At 39.6% G+C, this 14,516-nt stretch overlaps 1 protein-coding gene across 7 annotated transcripts in view; it reads left to right on the top strand.

The window, feature by feature from the left end:
• Window positions 1–14,516, top strand: part of AIG1 (androgen induced 1) — a 240,788-nt gene that overhangs the window by 181,621 nt on the left and 44,651 nt on the right. For 4 of the 7 annotated variants that reach the window (XM_025997931.2, XM_072719496.1, XM_072719507.1 and 1 more), the window contains one exon: window positions 10,301–10,416. The exons of the other annotated variants lie outside the window; for them this stretch is intronic. In XM_025997931.2, coding sequence (XP_025853716.1) covers window positions 10,301–10,416 — 116 coding nt within the window. The remainder of the gene's footprint in view (window positions 1–10,300; window positions 10,417–14,516) is intronic. 7 annotated transcript variants of the gene reach the window in all.

Genomic DNA, 14,516 nt, shown 5'->3' with positions numbered 1-14,516 from the left:
TAAAACTGAGTATATACTAGGAGCTCAGTAAATGGAAGCTCTTCCTGCTACTGCCTATTCAGTATTTATGCACATAAATTGATAAGGATGGAAGCAACACAAAACACAGAGAGATGAAAGAAATCATGTTATGGGTTTATGTGTCAAATGTGTATTTAGCAAAATTGAAGAAACTGCTTTTCTTTTTTGTTCTTTCCCCTCTGTTGTCTTCAGCATTATGGTACCTACTAAAGTGAGAGAGAAAAGAGGAGAAAGGGGACCCATCAAGGGGGAGGCTACAGAGAATTAGAGGAGAAATCAGACTGAGGAAACAGCCCTAAAACTAAGTCAGAGAGAGAATGGAATCCATTCTGTGAGAAAAAGCAAGTAGGAGAGAAGGAGAGGGGAGCGGGTTGGTAGAGAAATCTCTCCTCTCACCAATCCACCCTCCACTCCACCTTGCCTTCAGCTTGCTTTTTGTACTGTTAGTATCCAACTATGTTTCTCCCACCAGACTCCATGGAAGGAGTTTAAAAGCCTCTGGAGGCATCAGTGCTTCCTACAGACCAAGTCCATATAAAGCCCTCCATGATTATAGGGTTATGCCTATCTGACCTGTCCCAAATGAATTCTTCATTCTCCTTCACATCCTACACTGGTGACAGATCTCTCAGTGATGTGTGCCTTGCCTTCACACACCACTTCTCAGCTCTGTGAATGAACTTCTTCCTTGAAGCGTGAGTCCCACTTAAAGGCCCAGTTCAAATGTCACCTGCCACATGTTTTTCAGTGGCCTACCCGAGCAGAGCAGGTCACCAGGGCCATCGTACCATCACAGGTCTGCACACCTGTGAGGGTCTTACCATATTGTAATCGTTTGAGGAGAGCAGTTAGAGGTGCTGTTCTGTGAGAACTGCAATCACTCACCGTGCAGTGTTCATGGAAGAAGTGAATATAGGTCACTTTAAAGTTGCCTTTTCAATTTGAGGTACAGCGTGGGTCATCTCTGGCATCACATTCCCAAAAAGATTTCCTTATGGGGGCTCACTGGCTGCTGGCTCCATCCAGGAGCTCCCTAACTGTGCCACGGGCCTTTAGCACCTTGTGGGTACCTTCCTTAGGGAGATTCAGAAAGAGATATTAACTGGCCTCAAGTCATATTAAAATTATTTTTGAAATGCAAAAATAATAGCCAGTAAGATGATGCCACTGTCCCACCATAATTTCTATGATACACTTCTATGCTCTTAGTTGCAAAGATATGTGCCTATCTTGGCACTATTTTGTTTATTTGGCCTAATTATTAAAACCATATCCTCATGGTTGTTGGGGATAATGTTAGGACTGGGTGAGTCCCACATTTGATACTGAGCTCATGAAAGGTTTTGGAAGGGCCTGGAACATACTGGCACTCGATAAATATTGATTCCATCTGAATCTAAGTTTCTGACCTTCAGTCACATTTCTAACCTGCTCCTGAGATGCCCATGTAAGCCAGCGGAACAGCTCTCCAATACCACAGCACAATGAAAAAAAGCTCTGGCAGTTTCTGGAGAGATTCTGTGTCACTATTGTACATTATCGTGCAAATTGTACATACTGAGGCCTAGCCACACTCAAAGCAGTGCCTCAGCCATCCGGAACAGGAGGCTCATGACTAGGGAAGGCTCTATCTAACTTGTGGAGATCTGGAAACTCCACTGGTTAAGACAAGCAGTTCCATCATGTGAAGCACTAAAATATCTCTACTGAAGACAGAGAGGGAGGATGACAAATTTTGAGTTGACCAATTAGTCAAATTAATAAAGACAGTTTCTGGTGGCAGTATAAAACATGGGCAGGTTTTCCAAGTTAAAAATTTCTGTGTCTTAGAGCCCACATGAGTTTAGTGTCCATGGTGCCTGAGATGTCATGGGCGCCTCCCCACATACACTGACTCTGGATTTGCAGTTGCCCCAAGGGAAGATCCACCCAGTTCTGTGCCTGTCCCCACCTGGCCCTGCTTCTCCCTGGATTCATCAAATATTTGACTTGTGTGGAGATCCCAGAAGCTTTGCAAAGTTAGGAGAAGTCAGCATTCTGTGATTTTTGCCAGTCATTTCTGATGTCCCCTTTTCTTACATTTTAGATCACATTTTGCTAATACAGTGGACTTTACCTTCAAACTTGGAAATTCCTTCTTGCTTTATTACAGAGTAAGATTTCTCTCTTTTAATATCCATTTTTATTCTACAGGTGAGGGGAGGAAGCCAACAAAATATTCAAGTTACAATATGGAATTTGTCACTTCCTATATCCTAGAGCAATTTTCCATAATATTTTGATTTATGATAATCTGTAAATTGTTAGGACATCTTAGGGACTCTCTCTCATCCCATCCTGCCAGGAAGCTTTGCCTGCAGCCTGGCTTGCCCCAAGAATGCAGGTGCGTGGTGACACATGTGTACACTCACACAACCATCCTTCAACTTTTTTATTTATGGTTTAAAGTGGTCACAGGGATATAAGAAACCCTTGATATCCTAACAAACATGAAGGCGAGAACTGTGGTCTGCCTACGTGAGGACCACCGTGAATTCTACTCCACATCCAGCACCCCAGACCCCCTGGAAGCAAGGCCAAGCAATCTAATTTTTAAGAAGCTCACCTGGTGATTTGATGTACACATTACTTTGAGAACTTGCCCAGAGGTCTGCCTGTGTCCCACAGACGCACATAGGTGGACATGGGGTCGCCTGGTCTCTTTTCATCCAAATGAGCAGGGGCTGGTCTGCTGTACCTCACATTCAGAAGCAAGTTTTGCCTCAAGGGAAGAAATTATTTTTGTCTGGGGTTCACATGGTATGGGAGCAGTATTCTGCTATTAAAAAATATTTTGGAAAGAAGGAGAAAAACCTGAGAAGTGACCACTGAACATACTCTTCTGTTTATTATTTTTATTTTTATTATTATGATCTTGTTTATTATTTTTTGTATTGTACACTCAGATGGCAACTCTAGATTCTAGAGCTCTAGAATAATCTTGAGCAGCTCCCTAATTAATTCATGAATTCAAGCCATCACACAGCATAGTTTTATCCTTCTATTTATCCCACAGCAAAGTTTATTCTAAGACATCCCTATAGTTTGTAGGCTACTGATAACCATCACAGATAATCAAAATGTCTTTCCAGGAGTGCATCCAGATCCTCCTTGTGCATTGTAAATCCATTTCTTTAATCCTGTTAAATACTCTGAATTCCTCCATCAATACCTCAACTTCCTACTCATCTTCTCTCCATTTTTCTGGCAAAAGAACATCTGTTCATAAGTCAAATAATTTAGCAGTTAATAGGTAGAGCTACAACTTACAAATAATCTGTTCCAGTGCATTGACAGGGTAGCTCTGATGATGGATAAGATAATTTATGTGGCACAGGGACCTGGCATTAAGCAATATTGAATCACATAGTGAAAAGGTAATTCCGTCTCAATTATCTTTCAATCCTTCTGATTCCATTTAGGGGAGTCTCTATTTCATGCTAGTGTGTCTTTAATGCCCCTCTAATACTTACTAATCTCCCTACTGAACACATGAAGAACAGGCCTCAGAATCAGAGCCATCAACAAGGCCAACATATCTAGGGAACGTTTATTAAGATCAATGAGTTTTCACTGTATTTGTTTTTATGATTATCTTCTATTTATAGCAAGTGATCATAAATTTATGAGTTTATAGGTTTCAGAAGTTTCCCTTTAAATACATTTATTCTTTTAATCTGAATTGCATAAGAAATTTTTAAAAAATCAGGTAGCATTTGACAGGCCTCATTATGACTTTTGACTTTTGTAAGCCCTAGGCACTTTGCATTTCTGAGTCTTTTCTGATATTTATGTATATGTACATATATATATATACACACATTCATTTCAATATATATTTATCTATATAACTATTTATTATATATTCTATGTATTGTATATTGTGAATATATGGATATATATTATATATGTAACATTTTATGTCTGCATTATTATGAAGATGAATGTAATCTTCAACTCTAAAAGTTCATTTTTTTTCTTCCTATTGGAAAAAAAATTAAAACATTTTCGTGGGCCTGGATACCATGTCTACCATGCCTAATGCCAGAGTGAGCCCCAGTATGTGATATAGCAAAGCTTAAAATACTAGTTCAACATGATTGAAGTTTGAGGTATACTAGTTTAATGCAACCGCCTAATTTTACAAAAAAAAAATTATATATATATATATATATATATATATATATATATATATATATATAAAAGACTTTTCAGGTTCTCAAACATTTGTGAAGCTCAGACTTTTCAGGTTCTCAAACACAAATGTTTGAGAACCTGAAAAGTCTTATAGTATGGTAGGATACACTCAGAACTACATCCAAATGTCAGTTCCCTGATCTTTCCACTTAATTACATGGCATTCTTCCTTGGACCCTCTCCTCCAAAAGCCTTTTCCTTATTCCATAATTTGGAATTATGGAATTCCAAAATTCCATGGAATTCCATAATTCCCTGGGTCCCTCCTTGACTCTAGCTGTCTGCTCAAGGCTGAGCATCAGTGTGCAGAAGTGACACCTGGTGGATCCTCTCTGCAGGTTGACCTTTGCCCTGGGATGCTGGTCAGTTCCTGATGATAGTCCCTGCTCCATAAAGGAGACCCACCTGAACCTCATTAAGAAAAAAACACAAAGGATGTCAAAACCCAAGATAGATTTGGGCTTTCCTTTTTGGATGCAGTTTTCTGAGCACAGTCTCATTATAATATGGGACACCTTAGTGACTCAGTGGTTGAGCATCTGCCTTTGGCTCAGGGCATGATCCTGGGGTCCTGGGATCGAGTCCCCACATCAGGCTCCTGCAGGGAGCCTGCTTCTCCCTCTGCCTATGTCTCTGCTTCTCTCTGTGTGCCTCTCTTGAATAAATAAATAAAATATTTTTTTAAAAAATTATCAGCACTGGAAACTTGAGCTTGAGATAGGATACTTATATTTTAGATCAGTGCTTTCTAATTTATAGATCAGATCAAAGGTTTATTCCTTGGGCTGTCAACCTTTCATCTTACTTAGCACTTAAACAGTAGAACCTCAGTACCTCAGCTTCAGGCAACTGTTCTATTGACAATGCACTGTAGAAAACAGTCCAATACAATTCTTAAGAGTCTCCTCTGGCAATCAGACTGTCTCTTTCTTTGATCATCCAAAGTGTATCTACACCTGAGAAAACTTTAAAAGGTATTTATGGGAGTGCCTGAGTGGCTCAGTTGGTTAAGCATTCCCCTTAGGCTCAGGGGCTGATCTCAGGGTCCTGGGATAAGGGTTCTGGGATCGAGTCTCATGTCAGGCTTCCTGCTCAGTGAAGAGTTTGCTTCTCCCTCTGCCCCCCTCCCCACTGCTTGTACATGCACTTTCTCTCTCTCTCTCTCTCTCTCTCTCTCTCTCAAATAAATAAATAAATAAATAAAATCTTTAAAAAAAATTAATAATAATAATAAAAGGTATTTGTGTTTGAGAAAATAGAAACAGATCATTCGGGCAGCCTGGGTGGCTCAGAGGTTTTGCGCCACCTTCAGCCCAGGGTGTGATCCTGGAGACCCGGAATCGAGTCCTACATCGGGCTCCCTGCATAGAGCCTGCTTCTCCCTCTGCCTGCGTCTCTGCCTCTCTGTCTCTCTCTCTCTCTGTCTCTCATGAATAAATAAATAAAATCTTAAAAAAAAAAAAGAAAGAAAGAAACAGATCATTCCTGAGCATGCTTTTGTTTGTTTTGTTTTTGTTTTCGTTTTGTTTTGTTTTGTTTTTTAGTTGTCAGATGATCCTTTATTGAAATATTTTCTGTTGAGGTTCTTAAATAGCTGGGCATTCCACTGTACCACTGTTGATATCATCTACGATATCATGAGGATGGTGGCCATCAACATTGCAGCCCACTAACTGGGACGTTCCCAGGTTCTCTTCAGTGGATCCAGGGAGCTCTCTAGCTATAAAGACTGCTACCACATTTGTCAGGCAATGTTGACAATCTCATCGAAAGTGAGACTTCCACTGTGCTTGATGGTTTTTTGCCTCTCTCTGTCTCTGACTGCTTCCTGGCTCCTCTGATGATAGGGCAGAGGCAGAAGGTACCACTCTGTCTGAGCCTGTCTATTCCAAATGGTCAGAATTACTGTCATTTTCAGACCCTTCTAGTCAATGTCATCACCATCCTTTTTGGGAGACAGACACAGGGTCCAGTCTTTGGGGCTAGGGCACTGACTTCCCAGCTCATCACTTCAGGTCAGTGACTCTGATCTTGTTGGAGTGGAGTTCAGGCGACATGTCAAAGGCAGTTGCCAGATCAACTCAGAATACAGGATGACCAAGAAAGCCGCACCATGACCTCCTCTGAGCCAGAAGTGAGAAGAGCCGCCTCCAGCCATCTTTATCACTGCACCCCTGAAAAGTCCTGGCTTTTATGCCAGCTGATTTTATTGCTTATTATTATTCAAAATGCTTATGTGCCACAGGAAAGAAAACATTTAGCAAAATACTTTTTTTTTTTTTTTTTTTTTTTTTTACAGTGAAGATCTCTATTTTGAGGCTCAAGCAAAAAATAATTCTGGTCACTTGAGTGACAATGTAAGTGATCTTCAATCATGCACTCCCACAGGTTTATTGAGTCAAAGATTATCTGACTATATCTTTTAAAAATATAATTCTAATGTAGAAAAAAGATCCTAGCATTTGGACACAACTCGTCTTGAACCCTACCTTTAGACGTATGAGCTCTGTAATCTTGAGTAAGATAATTATTTTTTCTGAGTCTGCTACCTCATCTGCAAAATGGAGTTAATAATTCCTATTTAAGATGTTGTTTTGAGGGGATCCCTGGGTGGTGCAGCAGTTTAGCGCCTGTCTTTGGCCCAGGGCGCAATCCGGGAGACCCGGGATCGAGTCCCACGTCGGGCTCCCGGTGCATGGAGCCTGCTTCTCCCTCTGCCTGTGTCTCTGCCTCTCTCTCTCTCTCACACTGTGTGCCTATCATAAATAAAATAAAATAAAAATTTAAAACAAAAAGATGTTGTTTTGAAGATTAAATTATCTCCACAAATATTTATTGAACACCTCCTATGTGCCAGGCTCTTTTCTACAAATATCACAGTGAACAAAACTTAGGACTACTGTTCTTGTGCTACAGGTGATCTTGAATGAACTTCAATATTTCCTTCCGGGATCTTAAGTCATTCAAGCAGAGTATTGCCCAGGAGTAGATTAGAAGTGGATTTCTTGTACCTGTAATTCTAAAATAATTATTCCTCTCACTGCTACAGATTTTAGGTTATAATTGAGCTGCTAAAGATTACATACAGATTTAGCAGGACCATTTATAGATTTTTGGCATTTTCTTAGTTTATAAAACCTTAGCTACCTGCAGATCAATGTTATATTTGCTATAAATATTTTACACTATTTTTACTTTTATCAATATATACTGTTTAACAGTAAACATAATTTGCCTTACACATTTTTAAAAAGGGAGATATATATTCTTTAAAGCCTAAAAACTATGAATGATACATTGTTACCCTGAGGTTTGCCACTGCCCAACTGCCACAGGCACAGCTAACCTCAGAAAGATCTTTTGTCATTGATTATGTCATTGATAGAACATGTAGCTCCTTTTTAGTGGTGATGATGCCATTAATGAAGTGATCTAGAAAGATCTTCATTTTTCAAAGAGATTTTCTGTCTGGCATCATCAAAGTACATCCTAACCCTTCCAGCTATGGTATCTAATAATCAGTAAGTAGGCTAAGTAAAATAATGATAACTGAATAACTAAGATTATTCAGATTAGTTATTTGAATTTATATGACTTCATAGAAAAGTGGATGATTATTCAGTTGGGAACAATGGATAAAGAAGTAGAAATGTAAACACTTTTTAACATTAACAAGTCAAAAATGTATCATTGTTGTGGGTTTTTTTTTAAAGATTTTATTTTTTTATGCATGAGATACATAGAGAGAGAGAGGCAGAGACACAGGCAGAGGGAGAAGCAGGCTCCATGCGGGGAGTGTCTCCAAGATGTGGGACTCGATTCCAGGTCTCCAAGATCCCACTCTGGGCTGAAGGTGGTGCTTAACCGCTGAGCCACCAGGGCTGCCCTCATTGTTGTTTCATAACCCACACAGGCCATCAGAGTCAGGACTATCTTCAGTGTAAATGTCTGATTTGCAAGGATTTTTTTTTCCCCTGTGTGAGATTTGACAAGAGTTGGCCTTATCATTAGCTATACATTTGAATTTTATACATGAATGCACCGTTGCAAAACTAGTGTTGGCATCTCAAATCGTTGGTGAAACTCCAGGCCAATGTATCTGAGGTGACTAGATTACAGTGAAAAAAAAAACAAAACAAAACAATAAAATAGATTTTTAAAATACATACTGTCTCTGTGTCAATACACATGTACATTTTTCATGGTTCCCTTCAGAGCTAATTATACTGTTTTAAAACCACAATAGAGAAGCAAAGGATAAGGAAATATAAAGCTACCCAACTGTGGAATCACCCACCTGACATTCTAGGAATACCATGCTCTAATTACTAATATATTGGCAGTCAGCATAGTTATTTAAAGCAATGAACACTTAAAGCAAAGAATTTCCACTATCTTAGTATTTCTTTAAAAATCCTGCATTTTTTTCTATAACTATAAACATGTTGCATCAAAGATGTTCACTTAATATTGCCACCATGTCTTTTCCTGCCCAGGCCCACCTGCCACTTGGTACCATGATACTTATTAGAGTTTGAAAATTATAACATTCAATTTCCCGCATTTCCCTTGAACATGCAAACAATACAGTGAGAGCAGAGCAAAGATTCTTTCATGGCCATTAGGGAGGGACTAAGTAGAACTCAGACATACTTGTGGTTCAGTTCTCAGTTATGCCATCCTCTCTCTTGAGAAACTTCAATGTTGGAAGGTAAATCTATATCCTAACCCAGTTTCACCTAATAAGATCTTTGTCCTTTAGATCTGTCCATTGAATTTCCACACCAAGATGAGCTGACTTTCCTTTCTTCTTATCAAGTTTCATCCCCATCTTGGCCAACTGAACTGAAAATGAGAGTGGCCCCTGGGTCCAAAAAACAAATGGGAAACTCCCATCAAGTCTCTTAGCAATCTGTCTTCAAACATCATATCTAAATCCATGCTCTGCTGGTACAAACCAGTACATCCCTTCTGGAAGCTAATCTGGCATGATTTCCTAACCTGCTGCTCATACACGCATAATTTAGCATTATGCCTTTAACTATAAGAAAGTCATTTAACATTCACACAAAGAATTCTATAAAAGATTTTCATCAGGACATTTTTCATAAATGAAAAATTCAAAATCATATACTACTTAATGTCCAAAAAACAGAAATTGGTCAAATAAATTTTGGTATATCCAGGATATCCATAAAATGGAATTTCAAGCAACTATGGTCAAGGTTAATATCTTAGAAGAATTTCTAAAATGGCATATCAAAAATTCTCATGTTGGGGTGCCTGGGTGGCTCAGTTGGTTAAGCATATGACTCTTGGGGACTCCTGGATGGCCCAACGGTTGAAGGTCTGCCTTCAGCTCAGGGCATGATCTGGGAGTCGCAGGATCGAGTCCCACATCAGGCTCCCTGCATGGAGCCTGCTCTTCCTTCTGTCTATGTCTCTGGCTCTCTCTTTCTGTGTCTCTCATAAATAAATAAATACAATCTTAAAAAAAAATATGACTCTTGATTTTGGCGCAGGTCATGATCTCAGGGTTGTGAGATCTAGCCCCTAGTCGGCCTCACATGCAGAGCCTATTAAGATTCTCTCTCTCCCTCTCCCTTTGCCCACTCCCCAAAAATTTCTCATGCTACAGTCCCAAAACAAAACCATGCACAGTATGATCCTAACTATGTGTAAATAATACAAAAAGGAGGGGGGAAAAGACATCTACCAAAATATTAACAGTGGTTATTTTTATTATTTTCTTATGTTCCAGTTTTTTTCCTGTACATCCTCCAATATTATTTAAATTTACTGTAACAGTCATAAATACAATTAAATTTTAAAAATTCAGATACAGAAGGAAAATATCCATAGAGCGACCAATGCACCACATGTTTTCCTATCCATCCTACCTCTCCGGCAAGCCATATACAGCTACTCTCTGCTATGGCCCTTTTGCTAGGAATTTGCACTATCCATTCTCCTACTGGAGACAAAACAAGTGTTGAGGGGCGATGATAAGAATCTGTGTCACCTGCTCTCTGTTCTTTTTCAGCACACAACAGTTTTGCCCTTTATATTAATCGAGATGAGGACATCACACCACGCGTATCCCAGCAGGAGCAGCGGACTCGCCGCCATATGTACCTTCTCTGTTGGCTATATATTATGGTAAGGACAGTGCCTGCTGGGCTTTCGTATTGTATTAGATTTTGCACTGCTAAATTTGGGCACATATTTCATTATGGATATAATCACTAACAGATTCACACTGCGTGCCTCATTTGGTCCAGGACCTGGGCTTTGTCTCATTTCCCCAGATGCTTATATTTTTAGAAAGTATATGCCAAACCTCACACAACAGGAATTTGTTGAACAATCCCATGTAAGCAATGGTTCTTCCAAGGCTACATTTTTCAACTCTTTTTCAAACTAAATGTTTTTCTTGGACAGTAGTTTTATTGCTTAAGGGCTTTTTGCTTGGAATTTTTTTGTTGTTGCTATTGTTGATGAACAAATGCAAATGAGGACAGAAGAAATGGCCTCTTGAGAGGAGTGACCTTAAACTTCACAGGAAACAAGTGAAAATGGATGTTCTACTGAATCAGTTTGGAATCTATCTTACAATTAGTCATTACACAGAGCAGGGATTTAAGTGTTTTATTTTTTTTAATTGGAATAAATAAGTCACAAGAAATCTCCACTTGGTCTTTTGGGCATGAATAAGTCCCAAGTAGGTGATGCCACATTCATCTGATAACAGCACAGTTGCCTGTTGAGTTTACTTCACATTAGTTTCAGTTCTTAACCATGTTTTAATATTTCAAAATTATTTAAGACAGAGAATTTCTTACTTCTCTTTAGAATTCCAAGTCCTCTTTGATGTATTAGTACACACAAAAGAGGTCCTCCCGCCAGCATTTCTGACTCTTGGGACTCTCTTGTCCTGAGGTCTGGGTCACCATCCCTTCCTTTAAACCTGAAGGACCGAATCATGTTCTTCCAAAATCCCAGAATGGTACTTAATCCCCCCAAAATCCCAGAGGTCTTTGGGAGTCCCAGGTTCCATGGACCGTTTTTGCTTTAGCCAGCCCAGAAATACAAAATAAAGGTCAGGACGGTACTTCACATACTTTGCGGGAATGATCACATAATGCCCCAGATCTGACCAGAAAGGAAATTTGTTTCTAGGAAGTCATACCTTGTGGCTGGATCTAAGGGGACATCCAGATGAAAGAGCCCAGAACAAACATGCAGTAATGTTCATTCTATCTGTCATTTCATCGACTAGTCAAAGACTGCTTGAGAGGCCTGGGGAACATTTGTTTTCCTCGTCATCTTCTAGATTTTTTGTTTCCACCTAAAATGTTAAGTATTGATTTTCCGTAATAGAAAAGATGCAAATGATCAGGGCTCACAGGTGAATCATAACTGAAATTATGTCTCAAAAGTGAGTATATGTACTTTATATATATAAATTTGATATTCAAATGACTCTTATCTTTCAGAAAAGTCATGTAGGGAGGCTGTGAATTATTCCAGGAATGCATTCATTTTAAAATCAAAAATCATTAAAAATCAAATTCCCTCTTTGCCCCCAAAAATATAGTCTCATTACTTTGTGCTCATATTTGCTTACCTGTGGGAAAGGAAGCTTTTTACTCTGAGATCTCTGGGTGTATTTCTGTGAATTCATTTATATGCCATTAAATTATCTGAATCTTATAGAGCCCCAGAGGTTTCAGGAACTATATATTTTCCTATGGCTTTTCTTCCGTTGTGGGTATACTCACTCCACGTTCCAAAGAGACACATGGGAAATACCACATAGCCTTCATTATAGACCCCCAAGATCTCTCATTAAAATGAATCATTACTCATGCTCTTCATGCCAAGTGAGGCTTGCCAGCTCTGTGTACTCCCTAAGTAAACCAGAACTTGTTTGGACATGTATTTGAATTAACCAGCAAATTCTCTTAGAAATGTTCTAAGAGAGCTTTCAAAGTAGGCTTTTTCCTTTGGTGTTTTGCCCTAGGTTTTCATAGCTATGTCAAGAGCTAAACAATGCCTCTCATATCATGTCATAGTATATAAATCCAAGAATTTTCATTGTTATTGAAAAGAGTACCTCTTGCTTCCTACCAGACTATCTCAGAGCCACTATACCATTGATACAACAGTAGAAGGATCAGGATATGAAATCTTTTGGTAGTGTACCAGGATTGTAACTGGATATTCCAGAACCTCATGCCAAAATGGAAGAAAGCATTCCTCTTATCACATGCTAATTATAAAACAAATAGATCTCCCCTGCCGTCCTCTGCATGGTAGAGCTGAATCTGTACCTCTGCATCTACTGCCCAAGACTGTCTATGCTTTGCTCTGATTCCCACTTGCTGTCCATTCCCAAATGTCTTCCTCCTCATCTGAACTTGTTCTCCTCCTACATTTGGATAGCCAAAGTTGAGACATCATATGGGAGCTTTCACTCTAGACTGGAGCCCATTGAGTTGCCACCTTGAGTGGCTTCATTTCCCAACACCAATTTCAGTCCTCCCAAGCCAAGCATCAGAAGTCATCCAAGACACCTTTTCTGGCTCTTTCTCTCCCACCGTATTTCTTCCACATACCCAGGGTTGGGGATACAAGCATTTCCCCATCCACTTATGGTGGGCTCTTAACACCTTTTCTGCATACCTCCCCTCCATCATCATTCCGCCACACATTATCTGTACCCTAGTTATGGAGTTTCCCCCTAAAACTGGGAGGACCTGTATTATCTTATGCAGGATACAACACAGAGGTTTCTTTTCTTTCTCTCTTTTTTTTTTTAAGATTTTATTTATTCATGAGAGACACCGAGAGAGAGGCAGAGACACAGGAAGAGGGAGAAGCAGGCTCCTCACAGGGAACCCGATGCAGGACTTGATCCCCAGACCTGGGATCATGCCCTGAGCAGAAGGCAGATGCTCAACTGCTTAGCCACCCAGGCATCCCTAGATCCTCTTGGTGTCTAATGCAACTGTAATTATCAGGAATTGTAATATACTTGAATTCTTTTCAGTTCTGTGCCAAGTGTTTTTCAAATATTATGTTATTTAGCTCCCCAAATAACCCTTTGAGATAGGCATTTGGCCTATTTACAAATAAAGATACTAAAGCTTAGAGAGTATATGACTTGCTCAAGGAAAAGCCAAGTGTTCTTGTTGTTGCCAGATCTGGAATGCAAGCCCTGTGTGTGGCCACAGTCTATATAATTCAGTGTGCTCTCCACTGCTTTCTTTTGGGTGAAGAGTTCCTCTGTGGGTGAAGAGATGAAGTGTATGTTTAGTTTTTATTTTGTTTTGAAGCAATAACATCAGAAACAGCATGTCTAATAGTTAAGGCCACTTCCGGGGTTAGAATTCTGACCCCTTCATTTAACCTTTCTGAGGCCTAACTTACTTAGATTTAAAATAGAGACAAGGACATCAGAGGGCAGTTGTGAGGATTCAGTTACTGTATGTAGAACCCATAGAACAATGCCTGACACAGTGTAAAAAATTTCCATATTTACTTTTATTGGTAGTAGTAGTAGTAGTGTTAGTATTAGTTTTGATTTTTTTTTTTAGATTTTTAATGTATTTATTCATGAGAGACACAGAGAGAGAGGCAGAGACACAGGCAGAGGGAGAAACAGGCTTCCCCACAGGGAGCCTGATGAAGGAATCGATCCCAGGACCCCGGGATCATGCCCTGAACCAAAGGTAGACGCTCAACCACTGAGCCACCCAAACATCCCAGTATGAGTATTTCTATACTCACTATTCTGAGGACAACAGAACACATAGTGTTTTCTTATCAAAGGTTTGAAAATTTTAGTCACAATGCTGTAAGCCTTTTAACTTTTACTTTTACTCTTTCTAACCCAGTCATACACTCTTCACTTTAAAAACCCAAAATAGCCCTAAAGGATATGAAAATATCATTTTTGTTTGCTTTTTTAATTTTAAAAGGACCATCAGGAAATCTTGAACGGGGACTGAGTAAAACAGAAAGCTTTAAGATCATGGAGTGTTGACTGCTGTCAGCCTCTGGTTGACAAATTCTGTAAGAGAAGCTATCCCTACTCTACCTATGCAGGACTCCTCCTGATGACCAATCTGTTCTCTGACTGTGGCCCCTCAACACCTCGCATCGTTGTCTCCCTGTAGTCCTGGTGTTGCTCGCTGCTTTGCTTTTCAATCTAAAGGACGCAGAAAAAGGAAAACCATCCCTGATCTAGAAAATGT

The sequence above is a fragment of the Vulpes vulpes genome, chromosome 1, assembly GCF_048418805.1.
Source record: "Vulpes vulpes isolate BD-2025 chromosome 1, VulVul3, whole genome shotgun sequence".
Lineage (NCBI taxonomy): Eukaryota > Metazoa > Chordata > Mammalia > Carnivora > Canidae > Vulpes > Vulpes vulpes.
This window is presented reverse-complemented; position numbering and strand designations above follow the sequence as displayed.